Here is a 21,532-nt window from a genome sequence, read left to right as displayed (position 1 = left end):
CACCACTGGGACCGGGTCATAGTCGTTGTATCCTAGAGGTTGATTGCTCTGGAAACCTGTTGCACTTGGGACACTGTCCAAGGGGAGCAAATTCGATTTCAAGCCAAGTGACTCATTCACGCCTCGACTCAATTCAATAAGTTCTTCTTTCTCAAAATTTTATTTTCTTTGTTTTTTTTTTGTTCATGATTTTAATAGTCTATTTAATTCAACCAAATATTCCAACACCATTAACCCTCAATGACCACTTCCATACAAGTTTTGATGGGCTACAAAAATGGAAAACAAAAGAAGTACATATATTTGTTTGTTTGTTCCTGCAACCTTATGAGGTTTCCCAAACCATGAGCTAGTAAGATGTTGGGCCGTGGAGGAAGAATTTATAGAAAATGTGAATAACTTGGAAGAAGCATCAAACAAGGGACACGACATCCTTGAAAGAATCAAGGACGCATGCCACTTGGAGAAAGGGTCTCACGGAAATAAATACGTTAGGATGCATGATTTGCTCCATGACTTGGCTATATGGATCACTTCACCATCGTCGTCCATTGAAGGTTCAAAATTCCTTGTGAAAGCTGGGGAGGGACTAGTGCAGCCACCAGAAGAGAAAATGTGGAGAGGGTTTGTAAGGATTTCATTGATACGCAGCAAGAAAAAACATCTCCAAATTACGCCTGATTGTCCAAAATTGGTCTCCTTGTTCCTCAATGAAAACGGTCAATTACGTACCATTCACAGTAATTTCTTCGAGCTCATGCCAAAACTACAGATCCTTGATCTAAGTCGTACTGGCATTGAATCTCTCCCGATGTCATTATTGCAATTGGTGAATCTACGCATGCTCATTCTAAGATTCTGCAGAAATCTAGTGGAGGTGCTGCCATTGGGAAAGCTGAAGGAACTCCAACTTCTTGATCTCTCAAATTCTGGCCTCAAAAACTTCCCTCAAGGCATTGCAAGCTTGGTTAAACTCAAGAGGTTGGATATATCATCGACTTCATTCACTGCAATTCCCTACACTATGATATACGGGCTACCTAGTCTGGAGGAAGTAAGCATGATGGATTTGAAGGAAAATGTGGACGAAGCTACTTTCAGTGAGGCTCTGAACATGAAACGCCTGAGATCTTTAAGCATCAGTGTGTCCAATCTTAATGGCTTCATCGCACATGATATGTTCCATCGATGGTTTTCGGGCTTGACAAGTTTCCATGTTATGGTTAACTTTACACCTTTCCAACCTGTTTCTAATAAGCAGATAAGCATTTGTGAATGTGACGAATTCCACTGCGGAATTGAGGGGTTGATAAAACATGCATTCTCTTTATACTTGTATGCAAGCAAAGGTTTAACAAGTCTTTCTAAGTTCCAAGGCGATTTAAAGAGCTTAAGACATCTTGAAGTCTTTGACTGCAGTGGAGCGGAATGCATTATAGACTGGAGAGAGGTTGAAGATGATGCATTCCAATGGTTACAGTGGTTGGATCTCCAAAGTTTGCCAAACTTGAAGAAGGTATTCGATAGTGGAGCGCCTCCTCCACTGAACACAAGCCTGCAAAACCTCAGAAGAATAAGGGTTGATCAATGTGAAAAGTTAAGGAGTCTCTTCTCTTCTAGTATGGTAGAGCAACTACATCAGTTAGAGGCGCTTGACATAATGAATTGTTTCCAAATGAAACAGATTATAGAAGGAGACAAGCTGCCCCATAATTCATTCCAAAAACTATGCTTCCTAGATTGGATAACTTATCAGAATTAGAAAGCATTTGTAGCCAGCAATTTATGTTTATATCTTTGGAAGAGATGGAAGTAATTTCCTGTCCTAAGTTGAAGAAGCTCCCCATCTTCTGCTCAAGCATCCATCAAATAAAAGGAAAAATAGAAAGTGAGAGAGAATGGTGGGAAAGATTAGAGTGGGAAGACGAGAACGCCAGGTCCCTCTGCTCCACAATTTACAAAGAAGCTTCCTCAGAAGTAGAAGAGGTGAAGTAGATTTCTTTCATTAGCTCATGTTTTACATTGTGACGAATATTGACAGTATTTTTAAAATATCACGATACTTTCTTGGGAAATTGATAAGGCGCTATTATTATGATAATGGTGTGGGATTTTCAAAATCTTAGAATATTTTAATTTTTTTTCAGCTTAAATGGCAAAATTTATTACTATAAAGGAATTTCATTTATGATTTCATTTAGGCTGTTATAATTAAAATTATAATGATTTAATAGTTTATAGTAACTGTTTTTAATATTTTACTTTCAGGAAAATTTTTCTAAATAACACTATGAGAACAACTTTAAGCTCTAAAATCTCTCGAGATATTCAAATGTCAAGAAATTGCTTAGAAGGTATATCTGTTTTATATTTATTTTGCAGTTATTGCTGTATTTATTATTGCCTTTATAGGCAGGCACACCATCTTACGTGTAGAAGCACTCGTAGCCGTTCACTTTTGCTGCACGAGATTACGTGCGGGCCCCGCCTCACATGAGGACTTGGGGCCCACTTTGTCGTATGTATTGTATATCTACGCTGTCCATCTATTTTTCTAACTCCTTTCAGGGCATGGTTCTGAAAATGAAGAAAATATATATCTTATGTGGACACGTGATAGGCAACAGTGGTGATTGACGTTCCCCATTAAAAACTTTTTATAGCTCATAGACCGGATAAATGGACGCAGATTGCGTCCTACCCCCGCCCGGTCAGGGCTCTGGGTTGTGTACTTCACACCGGCTATATAGCTGCTGTAGGTATGCGTCGTGTCAAGACGAGCACTGACGCTGCTCGAGCTTCGAGTTCTACAAACGGTTCAAAAGAGATCAAAGTTACATGGCCCAGCAGTGATGTATTTATTACATCTACACTGTTCATTTATTTTTAGAGATCATTTTAGAGTATTATCCAAAAAATGAATCATATCCAAAGATCATCAGGACCACACCACAAATAGTAGTGGAGATAATGATTTTCACCATTAAATAATTCATAGGCCCACCATAACGTTTATTTTCCAGCTAATCTGTTCCTAAGGTCACAAAGACCTGAATGAAGAGGAAAAACAAATTTCATATTGATCCAAAACTTGTCTGACCCCAAAAAGGGTTTCAATGGTAGATGTTCAATTCCCCACTGCTTTTTGCAGTGTGGTCCACTTGATAGTTAGATATGTCTTATTTTTTGTCTCGAGCCTTAAGAAGAGCTCGCAAAATGGATGAATGGTTTGGATATAACACATACCTCATGATCAGAGCCACAGAACTTATTGACGTCAATACAGCAGCTATATAGTTGGTGTGAGGTACAGCAGCCAATCCGCTGCCCACCCGTGCTGCAACATACCTTCCCCAGATCAGGTGTTTGTCGCCAACGCCCACTCCCAGTGGGTGTTTTGATGTGTTGGGTGCTGTTTTCATTCCTTTTGCCTCCTTCATTTTAGGGCATGAACCCAAAAATGATGCTGATGTAGATTCCAGTAGATCTCCTTGTAAACAAAAAAAAAAACAGTGGTGATTGAACACCCACTTTGTAAAAAAATTCCAAGGACATGATTTCTCGAGTTTGTTTGCTTAGAGAAAAAGAATTTGATATTTGGAGTTTTGTTTGCTTAAGAGGATTGGATTTGGCATTTTGAGTTTTGTTTTCGGGAGATTTTTAAAGGTGCTTATCTAATAAAGGTGGGATTTTTGTTATCTTTTGGAGTGGGATTTCATGTTTCTACATCTAGGTTTTATTCTTGGGAAATTTTGAGTGGGAAAAAGGTGGGAATTTTCAATTTTCGAGAGGGTGGTCTAATTGTGGTGGAATTTCTGGGTTTTTTTTTTTTTTTTGGGGGGGGGGGGGGGGGGGTTTTTATATATATATATATATATATATATATATATATATATAGGGGGGGGGGGGGGTGTGGTTTTTATATATATATATATATATATATAAATTGATTTTTGAATGAATGAGCTAAAAACTGATCTTTTTTGCTTTAGTTCTCATGGAAATGGTAGTTCTGGTGCAAGAATTTCGAGTGGGAGATTTTCTTGTTATGTTGCAGTTGTTTCTCATATGGCCTTCTACTTTTGTGCTTATGTTGGTTGTGTATGGAATTTCATATGGAAATTGTTGGCTTTTGGGCTATGGACAGCACAATGTATTATCTTTGACAGTGAGAGGTTTTTGGAGTGGAAGAGAGGATGTGAGGTAGAGATTTCCTAATTTAGAAAGTGAGTTTGCTGGTTTTGGTATGGATGGAGAGGTTCAATGCAATCCTTCTCCTTCTGGAATAAACTAGGAAGGTCAGTTTTGTCTCTTGTTTTCTTTTTTCCCTTCTCCTTATGCATTAATCTGTTTGCTAGGTTTGTCTTGGCATAGCTTTAATAATAAATTATATATGCTTGTTTAGATTAGCTAGAAATGCTTGGGAGTGTATTCTTCCCTCAATTCCTTTGTTCTTATGAGGTTATTGCGAGAGCTTGACAGCCAATTCTATGGAAGAAGTCCTTGGCTAGACATAGAGATTCTATTCACAGGATAAGGTTCCATTTAACAAGTAGCTCTAATATGTATGTGCACTAATACAGAACTCCTCATAAAGAAATTGGAAACTCTACCCAATCCATGGTGCTGGTTGTTAAAGGGCACCACAATGCTTTGTATCATGTTGACTTCTTCCATGCTTCAAATTTCCATACATTTTATGAGGAAAAAATGACGGTCATACTCATAACCTTTGTTTTTAAACCCGGAATGTATCAGACAGTTGAAACGGATTAAGAGCAATGCAGTAGCTATTCAGCAAATGCCAAGAGCATTACCAACAGCATTTGATAACAGATTTAATGGGGAAGCATCATCATCAGCTCTATTTTACAACATAAACCTGCGAACAAAGTGCTTGGAAGCTGCTACAATGATTTAGGAGATTTGGAGCAGTTACAGGCCTGTTTTAGGGAGGGGGATCTCAGAGAAACAGAGTTTGGAGCTATTTCTAATTTTCTTTCTCCTAATCGAGCATGTGCTCAAGCAGATGATATATGCCCGGTTTGTTTGACTGTGACTTGTCCTAGCCTGAGGCTATTTCAGAGTGTGTTTGGTTGCAATCTAGAATTGACTCATAATATTCTAGCAACTCTATAAGAGTAGAAGCATGGAAATGATTGAATTGTAGTTACCTCGCTTTGCACCATATTGAGAGATTGGCCTCCAAATCACAATGACATTCCTTTCAAGCCGAAAGGAATTGTAACCGCAATTTGTGTGCTAGTTCCTCGTTATAAATTCTAAGAGACATCGCCAATTTTTGTTGTTTCCTCTTGGCAAAAATAAATTTTCACAATTCAATTCAACTATGTGTCCATCTTAGCCCATGACCTAGAGGAATAGAAATATGATATGCACATGTTGGTGTGTATAGGTTTTACAGAAATCAAATAAAGAAGACCCCCTCTGTATGAAGCCTATAGAAGGGAGACAACTCCATTATATAACTTGTAGAGAATATTATAAAGCCTCAAGCATGGAGAGAACTCCTTTTCTAACTTATAGCGATCATCGTTGAGTCATTGTCTCTTATTAATGGCAAATACTAAGCCGTTGTGTCCAAATAAGGTGTCCAACTTGTAGCTGCTAAGTGATTTATATAAATAGAATTTAGTAGCTATGAGTCGAGCATTTGATTAGGTTGATAGCTCTTGCTATTTGCAGGCAAGCTTTAGACCTCTCTGAGAACCTCATTCATGATGATCGGAGGTTGAGACCTGTATTAGGCTATTTTGCGCTTGTGTAAGTACAGTATGACAGGAAACATGCTACTGGGTTTAGAAAGATAACCCTTCACTTTAGGAATCTATTTTCTTTTTTATTTGTTATACATAAGTATTCGCTGGCAGCTCTTATGGTGATTGTTAACATCTAGTTCAATAGCGTATCCTGCTTCTCCTTTATCTTTAACTGATGTATCCTATATGCCTATTTACCAGGTAACTGAAGTTCTCTCTTTGTCGGTACCTTTTCCAGTTAAGTTCTGATTAGATGTTAATATTGTTTCTCAACGAACACTCAATAACATCCCTTTCTTTTTTACTATTTTGTATATCTTTTGTTTGCAGGAACCAGTGTGGCATCTAAGTTTTTACGTGCTAATGGAATTACTATTTTCAAATTACGAGAGGAAACTGTCTATGTACTTGGAAAATAGGACATGTACTGTTTCAGTCCTGAGCATTCACCCTTGACTGAACTAGTTCAAAGGACATCTAATTGGGCTCTAGATGAGAAGATAAAATCAGGTAATTTTGAAACTATTTTCTCCTCACTTTCTTGTGCTGATTGTAGCTTTAATAGCTTTAAGGACATGATTTCTCAAGTTTGTTTGCTAGGAGGAAATGAATTTAGCATCTTGAGTTTTGTTTGCTTGGAGGATTGAATTTGACATTTTGGGTTTTGTTTTTAGGAGAATTTTGAGGATGCTTGCATGATAAAGATGGGACTTTGGTGATTTAGTGGGGTGAGATTTCATGTTTCTGCATGTGGGTTTTGTTCTCAAGAAGATTTTGAATGGAAAAAAAAAGGTGGGAATTTTGAATCTTTGAATTGGTGCTGAAATGGTGGTCTGATTAGGGTGGAATTTCAGTCTCTTTTTTTTTGCCTTTTGCAGCTGAGTTTTTGCTGAGTGGTTTTTTATTGGGTTTTTAAATGAAGAAGCTGAAAAGCTCTTCTTTTTTGCTTTATTTCTCATGAAAATGGTAGTTCTGGTGTGAGAATTTTAGGTGGGAGGTTTTCTTGTTGCGTTGAAAATGTTTCTCATTTGGCTTTTACTTCTGTGTTTGCATTGGTTTTGTGTATGAAATTTCATGTGGAAATTACTGCCTTTTGGGTTATGGTGGTTTTGGTGTACTATCTTTGACAGTGAGAAGAGGGTAAGAGATTTTCAGAGTTGAAGAAAGGATGGAAAGGAGAGATTTCCTGTTTTGGGAACTAACTTTGCTGGATTTGGTATGGATGGAAAGCTCCAACGCAAACCTTCTTCTTCTGTCATAAACTATGAAGGTCAGTTGGGTTCTCTTATTTTTATTTTTTATTTTTAACTCCCTTCCCTTCACGGGTCATCTCTTTGCTAGGATCGTCTTGACACAGGTTTAATAGTAAATTATATATGCTTGTTTGGATTGGCTTGAAATGATGAGGAGTTTGTTCTTTTGAGGTTTCTATGAGAGTTTGAAAGCCAATTGCATGGACAAAATCCACTGCTAGACATAAAGATTTTCTTCACTGGCCATAAGGTTCCATTTAACAACTGGCTCTGATGTGTATGTGCACCAATTAGGTACTCTACCCAATCCATTGTGCTAGTTGTTAAAGGGCACTACAAGGCTCTGTATGGATTTTCCTGTTGACTTCTTCCATGTGCTAAATTTGTAAAAATTTTATAAGAAAAAAATGATGGTCATAACCTTTGTTTTTAACCCAGAAATCAGAATGTATCAGATAGTCGAACTGGATTGAGAGCAATGTAACAGCTATTCAGCTAATGCAAAGAGCATTACTAGGAGCATTTTGTAACATATTTGGTCGCCATCATCAGCTCTATTTTAGAACTTGGAGAACCTGCAAACGAAGTGCTTGAAAGCCACAATGTATTACAAGATCAGTTACAGGCCTCTCAGATTTTTTCTCAGGTACCTGAATCACTGGATGTAAAATGCAGTGCATCTTCAACCATAAAAGTTGGGAGTATGAAACAAATCCATGAATTCGTTAAATATTCAAACTTCAGCAGTCAAAGGAACAAAGAAGGCGTTCAGAAAGGAATGCATGTAGCCAACTGATACTTCTGTTGAGGAGAAATTTGATACTTCAAAAAGGAATGCCTGCACTGGTAATGAAAGAGATCAGCTTGAGTGCTTGACTATGGATGAACCTCAAACAATACCAAAGATACTGCATTAAAGTTCATACATGTATTTACTTTTGTGGATTTTCTGTTAGTCTTTTTTTTTTTGGTAGGAAGTGAGGTAAAGGGAAGTATTTTAGCATGGGTATGATGATAGTTCGAATTATTGTTATGTATGTCCAAGTATAATATAATGACTGTTTGAGATATGTATCAATTTCATATTCCCTGCATATCAACTATCACACCCTGCAAGAGTACCCAAGATTTTCTCTTCATACGCCAGACATAGTACGATTGAGAAATTGTTAATACAGAAAATTTTCAGCATTGCATTCATAGGTGCATATACATTGTGATGAAAATTTCATTCAAAATCTAGCTTTGCCAATCTTAATTCTTGCAGCAAGGTGAAGGGAATTTAGATTAATACAAAAACATGTATTCTGAAGCTTATTTGATTTTTTTTTGTGGTGAAAATCAAGGTGTGGTAGATTGCTTTCATTAGATTTTGCTTTGATGATCTGGAAAAGGTGTGGTAGATTGCTTTCATTAGATTTTGCTTTAGAGCATCAAAGCAATGTAAGTTAAGAGTACTCCTAGTAGCATTGGGAGACTTGGAAAGTCCAATCTATTGATTTAGATCGTTCATTAGGTCCAGTGCACATTTCATGAGTTTTTATGCAAGTTTCACACCCATTGAACAAATATTAACCATTTGCTAATTGTTCTTTAATATGAACAGTCAAAATGATTGACACAAGAAATAAGTCCAATTAACATTTTTTTTTCCTTTAAAAAAAATGATATTCCTATAAAATTAAACATAATGTAGAAATAGGTATGTTTATAAGCCAAAAGTAAACATAACGTAGAAATAGTTAAGTTTATAAGCCAAAACCCAAATTTAAGCCCTCGCCATCAACATGTTTCTCCTCCAAAGACCCCAATGAATCATTCAGATTCAACTTCAACTTTCTCTTCCATTCATTCGGCTTTTAGGAACCCTTAGAATATCTTTAGAAAGCATTAGTATACATTACAAAGACCCTAAGGACCCCTATTTATAGTTTAAGAAACTCTATTTACGCGCATCTTTGAAATCGCCTCAAATTTACGCAGACCACGCAGAATTCGCGCACCATCTTATAACCTTCGACTGGTCGAGCTTAGGCTTCGACTGGTCAAAGGACACCCTCGCCTCGACCAGTCAAAGGAACCCTTCGACCGGTCGAGCCAGTCCCTCAACTGGTCGAGCAACGCGGTGAATTACAGATTTAAGACATCTATTTTACAACAAAGTTTTCAACGACAAGCTTTAAATCCCCATGCCTCATTTTTGAGCTCACGTGCTCAAATGATCCATTAAAATATATGAATGGCATGGTAAAATATATAGATCAATGGCCCCCCACAGAGCCCCAAACATGACATTCATATCTAGCTTGGTCTTGGTGGGGTAGCTACTAATCCACAACCCCTTATTTTTTGGCTTGTGTCCTAGAATGAGCTGGCAAAGCAGATGGACGGGTGGATTTCTAATAAACATCACGGTGAGGCTCACCTAGCTTCGGTGTTCGGAGGTAATCCGCATCCTTGTGAGTAGAGGCGGGCATGGGACAACTCTCTACTCGACCTGAACCGAATGGGTGAGTTGATCTGAACCAAGTAGGCTTCGCCCAATCCGAACTCAAACCGAGTTGAGTTTGAGTTCGAGTTACCTAGTAACTTGACCTGACTCGATCCGGTTAGACTCAATCGACTCGATCCAAAACCCAACTTAACCCGACTCTCTAACCCTACTCGCCGCACCCTATCCCAACCCGATCTCAAACTCCCTCCCTCCCTCCCTCCTCTTCCAAGCCCAGCAACCACCCACCACCATCACCCTCCTCCTCCCCCTCCTCTCTCTCTCCCCTCTCCACTCTTCTCTCTCATCTCTTAATCCAACTCGGTGCAATCTCAACCTGACTTGGTACTTCTGACCGGATCGGTCTCGGTCCGGATCACTCCAAACTGAACTCGCATCGTGTATGCTAGACTCGGTATCGAGTCGATCGAGTTTTAATCAGGCCTATTTCAAAACCGGATCAAGTCAAGTCAGCCCTAACTGAGTCTGAATGCACTCGATGCCCAGCTCTACTTGTGAGGGTGCACTGGCGTTTCCGTGTGCGTGTGGTTGGTTGTTGCGTGGGGATCAAACGTGACTGTTTGGGAGATGATACAGTGGATCCAGGAACATTTTAGATCCTTCGCTTGACAGTACGTGTGGCAATGTAACAAATGAATCAAATCCGTCCATCTAGTTAATGATCACGAAACTATCAATAATTTTAGATTCTATCGGATTTCATACACTTATCTGCAATGAAAGGTGATCGTAAAATGGTTGTTTACAGCCACTGATCAAATGGATATAACGATCTGATGAATGATTTTTATGTTTTTTAATCTTCTTCCATCCAGCAAGAAAGTGAACTAGATGGACAGTCCAGATTGCATATAAACTGCCACATGTTGTGGAGAGATGGATCTACTAAATGCACCTTTTCTTTTTGTAGAAAGAGGGACCCACTTTATGTGACGTCAGTGCTGACGCATAGGAACCGGTTTACCTTGGTATGATACGTAGCGATGCCTCTTAGGCTTACTGTGGATGTAGGAAAAGGACGCGGATTGCGTCCTACCCCAGCCCGGACGGGCAGGGTTCTGTGGGGCCCACCGTGATGTAAGTGTTTTATCCACGCCGTTCAACACTTTTCTCAGATCATTTTAAGATGTTAACCAAAAAATGAGGCAGTTACAAGCTTAAGTGGACCACAATGTGGGGATTGAACTTCCACCATCAAAAACTTCTTGGAGCTGGATAAGTTTTGGATCAAGCTTATATTTGTGTTTTCACTTCATCCACGTCTACGTCGCCTTAGGAATAGGTTGGATGGTAAAAAAAAATCACTTTGGAGGTTTCAATAGCAGGTGTCATTATCAGTGCAGCGTCCTTTTGGTGTGGTCCACTAGAGTTGTGGACCTGTTTTAGGATCAAACCTTAAAATGATCTCAGAAAAATGGTCAAAGGTGTGGATAAAACACTTACATCACGATGGGCCCCACATAGCCCTGCCCGGACGGTTGGTAATCCAGGCGGGGGTAGTACGCAATCCGCGTCCGGAGGAAAAGAAAGCAATGTATGTTCCATATTCCGGCCTCTTTTGACTTTTACGGGTGATATATATATATATATATATATATATATATATATATATATATATATATATATATATATAGAGAGAGAGAGAGAGAGAGAGAGAGAGAGAGAGAGAGAGAGAGGAAAAGGTCGAGTGTCGGCGGCATGTTATTAGTTCGGATGGTGAAAATTTTAAACAAATGAGGAGATTTTATAGGAAAATTGGAGAAACAAAACTGGTGAAACAGATTATTAAAATATCCATCCCCCTCTCTCACACGTATTTGCCGTTGAAACCTTCTTAAGGCCCATTGTGATGTTTATCCGAGATCCAACTTATTCATAAGTTAAGACATGCATGAAAGAATGAAAAACACAAATTTCAGCTTGATCGAAAACTTTTGTGGCCCTTAGAAAATTTTAATGGTGGGCATCACTTTATCCACTGTTTTATGTGGTGTGTACATTCCAACTTTGGACCTGACTCTTTCTTTGTCTCATGCATTAAATTGATATCTTCGAGTGAATGGACAGTATGGATATAACACATACATCATGGTGGGTCTGGTGATGTAACCTGTCATAGCTAATTTGCGTCTAGATAGCGTTGGAGTCCATTGCAACTTTTAATAGGACGTGTATTGCGTCCTCCAAATGGGCAGGGCTCTGTGAGGCTCATCGTGATGTAAGTGTTTTATCTACGCCATTAAAAGATTTTCTCGTATCGTTTTAAGTTATTATCCTAAAAATGAGGCAGGTCCATAACTCCAATGGACCATAATAAAGGAGGTTGTACTGATAATGACACTCACCATTGGAACCTTTCTAAGTGCCAGGATTATGTTGTTTTACCATCCAACCTATTCATAAGGTCATGTAAACATGGATGAATTGAAAACACAAATATCAACTTGATCCGAAACTTCTCTAACTCACAAGAAGTTTTTAATGGTGGACGTTCAATCCCCACCTTGTAGTCCACTTAAGCCTTGGACCTGCTTCATTTTTTGGTTCATATATTAAAATGATCTGAGAAAATCTTTGAACGGAGTAGATAAAACACTTACATCACGTTGGGCCCCCACAAAGCTCTAAAGGAAGTAGATGTAGGCAGATTAGATACCGAGAGGTGGACGCGGATTGCATCCTACCCCCGCCCGTCTCTAGCCCCGAACAGGCAATTTTGTAGGTGGGCCTACTGTGATGTATCCGTTTATCCAAGCTGTTCATTCCTTTTCTAAGATCATATTAACGCATTAACACAAAAATAGGCAGATCCAACACTCAAGTGGACCACACCAAATAATAAGCTTGGCTGCATTGCATGAAACATTAAAAGCTAGTTGCATTAAATGCAAGAGTCTTATGTGGTGGGGTCCATTTGAGCATTGGATCTGCTTCATTTTTGTGTCAATGCATTAGAATGATCTTAGAAAGGGGTTGAACGGCTTGGATAAACCGATACATCATAGTGGGCCCGCCTATAGAACTGCCCGTTTGGACTAGAGACGAGCAGGGGTAGGACGCAATCTGCGTCCCTGATAGGTTGAGTAGCACGTCGGCTACCGAAGTTATGTCACCAAGTTCCATGGCCCCACTATGATGTATGTGTTGTATCCACACTGTCCATCCATTTAAAGATATAATTTTAGGGCATGAGACAAAGAATGAGGAAGATAAAAATCTATAATGGACTCCACTACAAAAAATAGTGGGAAGAGTGATTCCCACCATTGAAACTATCCCAAGGCCACCATAATGTTTATTTGAAATCAAACCTGTTCAAAAGTTAAAGAAGACATGAAATAAGAGAAAACACAAATATCAGCTTTATCTATAACTTTTGTGGACTTTAGAAGTTTTTAATGGTGGGCGTTACTGTCCCACTCTTTTCTATTCTGGGGTCCACTGGAGCTTTGGATTTAACTCATTCTTTGGATGTTGCCCTAAAATGATCTCTCCAAATGGATGGAAGGTGTGGATACAAAATATACACCATGGTGGGGCCTACAGTAACATCAATTCAGCAGCGTGTCTCGCTACTCAGCCTGTCATAGCTAATCCTCATAAATCGGATTGCGTACTGAGTTACTCAGGTACGCTTTTATCGTACTGAGTAAACTCAGTTGAGCCCACTGTGAATGTATGTGGTTTATCCGCATCATCCATCCATTTTTCCTGCTAATTTTAAGGGTTGATCCCAAAATTATAGTAAATCCAAAGTCAAGTGGACCATGCCATAGGAAACAGTGTAGAATAATGATTTCCACCGTTGAAACCTTCCTAGAGCCCACATTAATGTTTATTTGCCATCCAACCTGTTAATAATATCAAAAAGACATGGATGAAGATAAAACACAAACATCAGCTTGATCCAAAACTTCTATGACCTCCAAGAATTTTTCAACAATAAAGGTTTAATCACACTATTTACTGTGGTGTGGTCCACTTGAGCCTTGTATATGCTTTCTTTTTGTTCTGAAGACCTAAACTTATCTGTCAACACAGATGAACGGAGTGGATAAACTAAATAAATAACGGTGGACCCATAGAGTTTATTCAGTACGCTAATGGTACTGAGTTATTCAGTATGCAAATTGAACTTCTATCATTGAGAAATTGTCTGGCGTGTCAAGGTTGTACTGTTTTCTGTCACGGACATCCATAGTGTTTGTGAGAAATCCATCTCATCCATCAATTTTTGGAGATCATTTTAGGACGTGGGGACAAAAATGAGCCGGATCCAAGACTCAAGTGGGCCGCACTAAAAGAAAAGGTGGGTAGGGAAATTTCTACCGTTGAAACCTTCCCATGTCAAAGTGATGTTTCAATTGCATCCATACCGTTCATAACAATATTCCTACTGAGATGAAATGAAAACAAAAATATTATCCTAATTTAAAATTTCTATTGCCCCATGAATATTTCAACTGTGGACGTTCAATCCTCACGTTTTTGGCCCACTTGAGTCTTGGATCCGGCTCATTTTTGGTTTCTTGTCCTAAAATGATATGGAAAAATGGATGGATGGGTGGATTTCTATTAAGAAAAGAGAGAGAGAGAGAGAGAGAGAGAGAGAGAGAGAGAGAGAGACCACGGTAGGCCCCACGTAAGTTTCTAGGGCAAGGTTTTTGGCATAAAATAAGCGTGAGAGAGATAGAGGTGGAGGGATATTTTAATAACCGGTTACACTGGTTCTGTTTATCCAATTTCCCTATAAAATTTCTCGATTTGTTTAAAATTTTCACCATCCGACGAATAACGTGCTGCCAACACTTGATCTTATGGAAGGTATAATACGGTCGAGTGTATAGAACCTTTTCCCTATGTGTGTGTGTGTGTGTGTGTGTGTGTGTGTGTGTGTGTGTGTGTGTGTGTGTAAGGGAAATGGGACTATGAGGTCGAGGCTGTGTGGGCCTCACTGTGATGTGTCTCAAACATCTACCCCATAAGCCAGACGCACCATTTCATGGTGGGCAACAGACTTAAAAATTAAGTCAATTCATGACTTGGGTCACTACACCAAAATTGGTGAACTGGAACACATACGATTTTGGTTCAAAAACGACTTTAAGCCATTTCTGATCGCAAACGGTTCTGAGCCGTACTCCAATTCTGAACCGTACTGCTATTTTAAGTGGTTACTTTCACTGTTTTGTTGGTGTGTCTCAATTGATGGTCGGATATTCTTAGTTTTTATGATGTTATTTTATTGTTTTATTTTAAAACAGATGGACAGAATGGATTCAGTTAGATACCTCTCAGTGGACCCCATAAGGCCCAAGAGGTACATTGCTCTATATGTACCGTAGACTACCGATTGATTTTACCTATTTTCTTACGCCAATAGCCCTAAAACCTCCATTTCGCAGACCGCGCCTCCGTCTCCCTCTCTCATCTCCCTTTCCCTCTCCCTCTCTCAATCTCCCTCTCCCGATCTCAACCCTCTCTCTTGATCTCCCTCTCCCGATCTCAACCCTCTCTCTTGATCTCGATCTAAAGAACTTGGTGACGTGTGTGGATCTCGTTTCTCTTTGGTAGCTGCTTGTTTGGGCAATTTTGGTAATTTCTCGGAAACAACGAGTTATCCTTTTTTCTAGGTATGGAAAGAATGTAAGTAATCTGCTGGATTTGATGCGTTTCAGTGCTTTCCCTTGCAAAAATCGAGTTTCAACTGCTTTTCCTATAATGGAAGAGGGTCAATGCAATGACAGTCAGGTCATGCATGAGTAGTTCACATTTCAAGTACTGAATGGGCTTTCTTGCTGGAACAAAAGAAGAAATCTATATGCTAATTGATTTCCTGAATGTTTTATTTTTGAGGTATCATGTGATGCTTTGACCGAAAGGCTTGACCTTTCTTTTTCTTTTTTTTTGACCCTGTAATGGTACTGGTGGGCCTGCCTCTTGATCTGATATTACCCATCATGGGCTGGGCCTTCTTTTTTTTTTTTCTGTGCCTTATTGTTTTCAGGTTAAAATAACCAATCCAAAGAAACACTGTGCATCCTAACACAGGCATTGTTTTGCCTGGGATGACATGCAACATTATAGGTGATCCTCTAGTTTTTGTTGTTGAATAGTCACTCTTTTGCGTGTTTAGTTTTTGAATCTTTATGTTGTTTTTTGGCTAATCAAATTGCTTACGGTCTTTGTTTTGATTTTAAATTACAATGCAAGCCCAAAAAGAAGCTCTACCTGATATGTAATGCAAAGACAAGTTCCTCTTTCAGAGTGTCATTGCAAGTCATGGTGCAACCACAAAGGACCATGTGTTTTCTTGGAGCACATCTTGGAGGATTTTTTTATTTATTTTTATTGTATTCATGCAATTGTAAACTTATTGTTGTAAATATATATAATTTTTTATTATAAAGTTGTAAGCAATTTGTTCAATATTTAATTTTTAATTGTATATAATATTCTTTGGTTTTTAAATATAAAAACAAATGTATAGCTTTTATTGGCCATTCGAAATAATGAAAAATACCGGTCCAAAAATTTAAAATTTGCCCATTGCGAACGGTTTAAAACCGTTCCTAAAATTTGAAATTGACCGTTTGCAAACTTACGAACGGTTTAAAACCGTTCCTAAGAGTCTGTACTTAAAATTTGAAACGGTACTTGATACAGTATTGAACCGTTCCAGATTATATGCAACGCCTCTTTTAGGAACGGTTTTAAACCGTTCCTTAAGGGATTTAGGAATGGTTTTAACCGTTCCTAAATGACGTTTTTGGTGTAGTAGGTGTTCCACACCACATTCAATAGTTGAGAGGGATTACACTCCCATTAAAACATTCATAATCATTTATTGGGCCCACTAAGATGTGGTTCATAAATTTATCCCAGCCACGATATGTCTTACTTAGATGAGGGGTCAGACCAAGTTTCAGCCCCATCCAAAATTCAAGTGGGCTCCGCCACCTGCTTTTATATGTTTTGATCATGTCTTTGCATGGTTTTAGATGGTTTGGCCTACCTGCATTCCGTATATGGCTGATTTTTGGGATATCTCATAACCTAAAGGGGACATATATATATATATATATATATATATATATATATATATATATATATAGAGAGAGAGAGAGAGAGAGAGAGAGAGAGAGAGAGTGCCTTCCCTTCGTAAGGAGTGTTTGGGGTGGGCATTCCCTAGTGGTTGTACTTGTCTCCTAGGGGGGTAGGGACCTCCCGTAGGGGTTCCAATTAGCTAAGGGTTAGCTCTCTCCTCGGGAGAGTAGTGCGCTCGGTTGTAAAGGGAAAGGCTCCAGGATTACAAGCCATGATCTAAAAAGTGATTGCCCCCCAACCCTTTTACAGTTACAAAAGCAGAGGGAGCAGCCGGATTGGGTACTACCCCTGGTCCCTAGCTCTGAACGGGCAGTTCTATGGGCGAGCCCGCCATGATGTATCTATACATCCAAACCGTCTATCCCTATTCTCAGATCATTTTAAGGCATCAAGACAAAAATGAGGCAGATCCAACAATCAAATGGGCCACAACACAGATGACTCTTGCATTTAATGCGATTGACATTTAATGCTTTTTGCATTTTAATGCAACCAAGCTTATTATTTGGTGTGGTCCACTTGATTGTTGGATCTGCCTCATTTTTGTGTTCATGCCTTGAAATAATCTGAGAAAAGGGATTGACGGTTTGGATATACAGATACATCACGGTGGGCCAGCCCACAGAACTGCCTGTTTGGAGCTAGGGACGGGCAGAGGTAGTTCGCAATCCTCATCCTAGAGAGAGAGTGTGTGTGTGGGGGAGTGCTCACTTACGCACCTTGTTATGTGAACACCCTTGCGCAGATTTGCACACGTCTTAGGCACGGAATCTGAACAGTCCATGTGATGCGACACTTTGAAACTTCACATGCCCACCATGTGGAACTTCACGAGCCCAACTTTCAACCTAATACAAAATTCTGGTGGGCCATGGAAAATGGAAACAATTTCCTCCTTCGATTTGCATCTCTTTGCTATGGCCAGTTTTGGATTAGGCCAAAAATTAGGCCCATAAAGTTTCAAGGAGTGTTACATCACATAGACCATTCAAATTTCGTGCCTAGCGAAGGTGGGCATGGGTGCTCATGTAAGAAGATGTGCGGGTGAGCATACTTATATGTATGTATCTATGTATGTTTGTATGTGTGTGTATGCATGTATAGTATATCCACTTCATCAATTAGATACACCCTTTTATGATGGGTCATGGGACTTAAAATTAGAGATGGACATCGAGTTGAGTCGGATCGAATTGGGTCCAACTCGACTCGGTCCGAAAATTTCCCAAATTGACCTGAACTCGATTCGACCCGGGACCGAGTTCGGGTCATCTGATTCGATTCGATCCGGTGCACTGATGGCCTGATCCGAGCCAAGTCCGACTCGGTCAAGGAAACCAAGTCGGATTAGATGGTACGGTTTGGATCTTACTTATATAACATGGTCAATCCCGTATAGCTTGGATGTTTTACCTGCTGCCTAAAACATTATCGACATTTCCAATTCCTAAAAAAATGACTAGGATTGCGTGTGGCATCCTTGCTACACGAAGCTTGTCTGCCACAAAACTCTGCAAGATCTTTCCACCCATCTAATCGATGCCTTTCAAATGGATGGTTAGCAGTAAAAAGAAATGCGGGAAGTCAAAATTTGAAGACTTACTGTACCTTCTTCTCAGTGAAACCACTCTTTCATGCTCAGAAATTTGGATGGTCTGGATTTCTGTAGAATCATGTCATTTGTGCGGTTGAAGCATCACCTCTAATTTTAAATCGTGGTGGACTCTCGTTGGAGTGGAAGCGGACTGGGGTCAGGGTCTGTCTAGAGCTCGGCGCTAGCGGAAGCGGATCGAGATGAGTGGGTGTGGCGCTGCTCGTTTGAGTAGAGAAAGAGAAGGGATTAAAGCTTCATTCGGGTGAGGGTAGTAAAAAAGTAAAAAAATAAAATAAAATGTAAAAATATCTTATATACGTACCCGATCGAATTGGATCGGATCCCTAATTGGATCAGTCCGGATTGGCCACTAATCCAAACTCGATTCAATGTACGGTTGGATCTGAGTGAGCTTACTCGATCCGACCCAATCCTAGCCTCCGGTTCAAATTGGATCGGGTCGGATCTGAGTGAGCTTACTCGATCCGACCCAATCCTAGCCTCCGGTTCAGATTGGATCGGGTCGAATCCATCAGATCGGGTCAGATTCTTCCCAGCTCTACTTAAAATCATGTCAATGTATTACTTAATTAAGGAGGCTACACCTTTGAAAATAATTAAGAGTGGATGTCACTCATTTAAAAAAAATTGATTGTTTATAGGGTCCACTAAGATATGGTTTAGATATCTAACCCATCCATTGTGTGTTTTATTAGGATAAAGGATCACACATAATTTCAAGCCATTTCAAAACTCAAGTGATCCTCATCAAATGCTTTTAGATGTTTTAGGCATGATTTTATATACTTTTAGATTAGGCAACCACCTAAGTTTCTAATATGATTGATTTTTAAGACATTTTATAACTTAGAGGGGACCTAATAAGTGCATGATGCGAATGTCCAATACTGTTCACGGTAAAGTCCACAGAGGTTGTCCTCATGAAAAGTTCTCATGAGAGGAAACCTATCATACATCCATACATACATATACGTATATACCAAGGATGAAAATTAGACTAACTTGTGACTTAAGTAGGCCACAGTACCAAGGGAAATAATTGAGAGAGATGCATATCCTTAGTTTTTATAGGGCCCACTTGATGATTACAGGAAATCTACTTTGACCATTAACGTTAAAAACAAAAACAAAAAACAAAAAACCTCTACTAGCTGGTTAGGTGGGCGACAATGACATCAATTTCCTTGTGAAGCCCACCTAATGAGTAGACTATGTCGATTGGAAGCGGATTGACAAGTGTACCACACACCTCCAATTTGGCTGGTGTGGGTAAGACAAGCGCTGACGCTCCTCTGGCTTTGGGTTATACAAACAGTTTTCAGGGATCAAAGTTACATGGGCCTCACAATGATATATCTATTATATCCATACCATTCATCTATTTGGCGAGATCATTTTAAAGCACGAATCCAAAAACGAGTCATATCCAAAGCTCAAGTCAAACACACCACAAATGACAGTAGGACAATGATTGTCACCATTAAAACATTCGGGTGCCCACCATAACATTTATTTTCCATCCAATGTATTCATAATGTCATACAAACCTAGATGAAAAGGAAAAACAAATATCATATTGATCCAAAACTTCTGACCCCAAAAAAGATTTCAATGGTAGACATCCAGTCCTCTACTGCTTTTTGAAGTGTGGTCCACTTGATCTTTGGATCTGTCTTCTTTTTCAGCTCAAGCCTGAGACGAGCTCGCCAAATGGAGGGACGGTTTGGATATAACACATGTCTCCTGATATGACCCACAAAACTTGTTGCCGTAAACACACCAGCCACGTTGGTGGTGTGTACACCAGCCAATCGGTTTCCATGCTGATTTTGGTGATCTTTATTTGAGAACCACCTATACGGCAGATTTCAAAGAACGGGCATGTTCTAGGCAAGGAAGGGATGTGTGGTTTTTTTCTTCTTCTTCCTTTTATTTATTTATTATTATTATTTTTTTTTTTATTATTATTTTAAAAGAAAAAAACCAAAAAGAAAAAGCATAATACAGGGATGTATGCGCTGTATGTGACCAGTTCTGCTTGATCGGAGGAAAATTAGACTAATTTGGCCGCCTATATTGACTAATGCTTTTTTTATTCTTCTGTCTTAAGCAGATCCAGTGCGGATCAAGTGCAACCGATTTATGAGAAGCTCAAAGTACAAATCGGCAATAGAGTTTATTGTGATGTTTTAATCCTATCTAATCCGTTCATCATGTGAGGCCCCTAACGTTCTTGGTATTAAATAAATAAATAAATAAAAAGGGCCGATTGAAAATTCAGGTGGGCAACGACTGAGGTATAGCTGGGATGGGGACACTCACTGTAAGAACTTTTCAGATTGTATGTGACTCCTACCATGCACTTTTTGTATATGTCATCTAGTCCATTCAGAAGATGCATCTGACCAATATGATTGCACATTGAAAAAACTCTAGCCATTAGAGACTTAAGTGGGCCACCTAAATTTTAAATCATACTTATCTTTGGACAGAAACTATATGGGCCATGGATAAGTCTGCGAGAAATCCACCTCATTCATTAGTTTCCGATCAATGAAGCAGATCCTAAGAGTTAAGGCTTATTTCATTTGGCATTTACGCCACTCTTCCTAATGCTTGATTTGACCAACTACTCTTTAGATGCAAAAACGGAGAATGCTGCAAAATATTTGTGGATCCCACTGTGATGCGTGTTGCTTATCCACACCATTCATCCATTATGGAAGCTGAATTTATGGCATGAGACAAAAAATGAGGCATATCCAAAGCTCAAGTGGACCACGCCATGGGAAAAAAAAAATAGAACACTTACAGCTAAAAACCTATTGGGGCCATTATTTCTTTTGGTGTGGGCCACTTGAGTGTTAGATTGCCTCATTTTTTGACTCATGCCTCAAGATATTATGGTAAAACGGATGGACATAATGGATATATAATATACATCACCTTAGGGTCCATAAGTTTAAATTAGCTCTTTTAAATCGGTTTCCAAGATGGGAATTCCTATGGATTTTCCAATGATGTGAAATGGTAATAATTACCCATTCACAGGGTGTTTACACAAGCTTTGAAAAAATCAAACAGGCCCTAAAAGTTTTAATGGGCTACAAAAATGGGGAAAAAAAAATGTACACAAATTTGTTTGTTTGTGTGATATAAAGCAATCCATCAAGTGGGCCCAAACATGTAAATGCTCTTATTTCACTTAAATGGTACCCAACAGATATCTGGACCCGCTTGCATGTGAGTTCGAGTATTCAAGAAT

At 39.2% G+C, this 21,532-nt stretch overlaps 2 protein-coding genes across 10 annotated transcripts in view; one reads left to right on the top strand and one right to left on the bottom strand.

Annotated features, from left to right (window-relative positions):
- Positions 1-792: 792 nt before the first annotated feature.
- Positions 793-21,532, bottom strand: part of LOC131249375 (uncharacterized) — a 164,210-nt gene continuing 143,470 nt past the window's right edge. For 3 of the 7 annotated variants that reach the window (XM_058250115.1, XM_058250114.1, XM_058250116.1), the window contains exons 3-4: positions 3,247-3,438; positions 793-1,555 (exon numbers count right to left, since the gene is read on the bottom strand). In XM_058250115.1, the coding sequence (XP_058106098.1) occupies positions 1,018-1,555; positions 3,247-3,438 (730 nt within the window). In that variant the 3' untranslated portion in view covers positions 793-1,017. Of the gene's footprint in view, positions 1,556-3,246; positions 3,491-7,547; positions 7,986-21,532 lie in introns of those variants that run through there. The other 4 variants (XM_058250112.1, XM_058250113.1, XM_058250117.1 and 1 more) reach the window with 4 other exon arrangements.
- The window catches only part of LOC131249373 (disease resistance protein At4g27190-like), a 161,543-nt gene continuing 142,259 nt past the window's right edge, over positions 2,249-21,532 (top strand). The window contains exons 1-4 of one of the 3 annotated variants that reach the window (XR_009172807.1): positions 2,249-2,518; positions 3,993-4,298; positions 6,111-6,290; positions 6,911-7,050. The gene's annotated coding sequence lies outside the window, so the exon portion shown is untranslated. Of the gene's footprint in view, positions 2,519-3,992; positions 4,299-5,071; positions 6,018-6,110; positions 6,291-6,910; positions 7,051-21,532 lie in introns of those variants that run through there. The other 2 variants (XR_009172809.1, XR_009172808.1) reach the window with 2 other exon arrangements.

This window comes from Magnolia sinica, chromosome 6 (assembly GCF_029962835.1).
Source record: "Magnolia sinica isolate HGM2019 chromosome 6, MsV1, whole genome shotgun sequence".
Lineage (NCBI taxonomy): Eukaryota > Viridiplantae > Streptophyta > Magnoliopsida > Magnoliales > Magnoliaceae > Magnolia > Magnolia sinica.
Note: the sequence above shows the minus strand (reverse complement) of the source record. Positions and strands in the feature narration are given on the sequence as shown.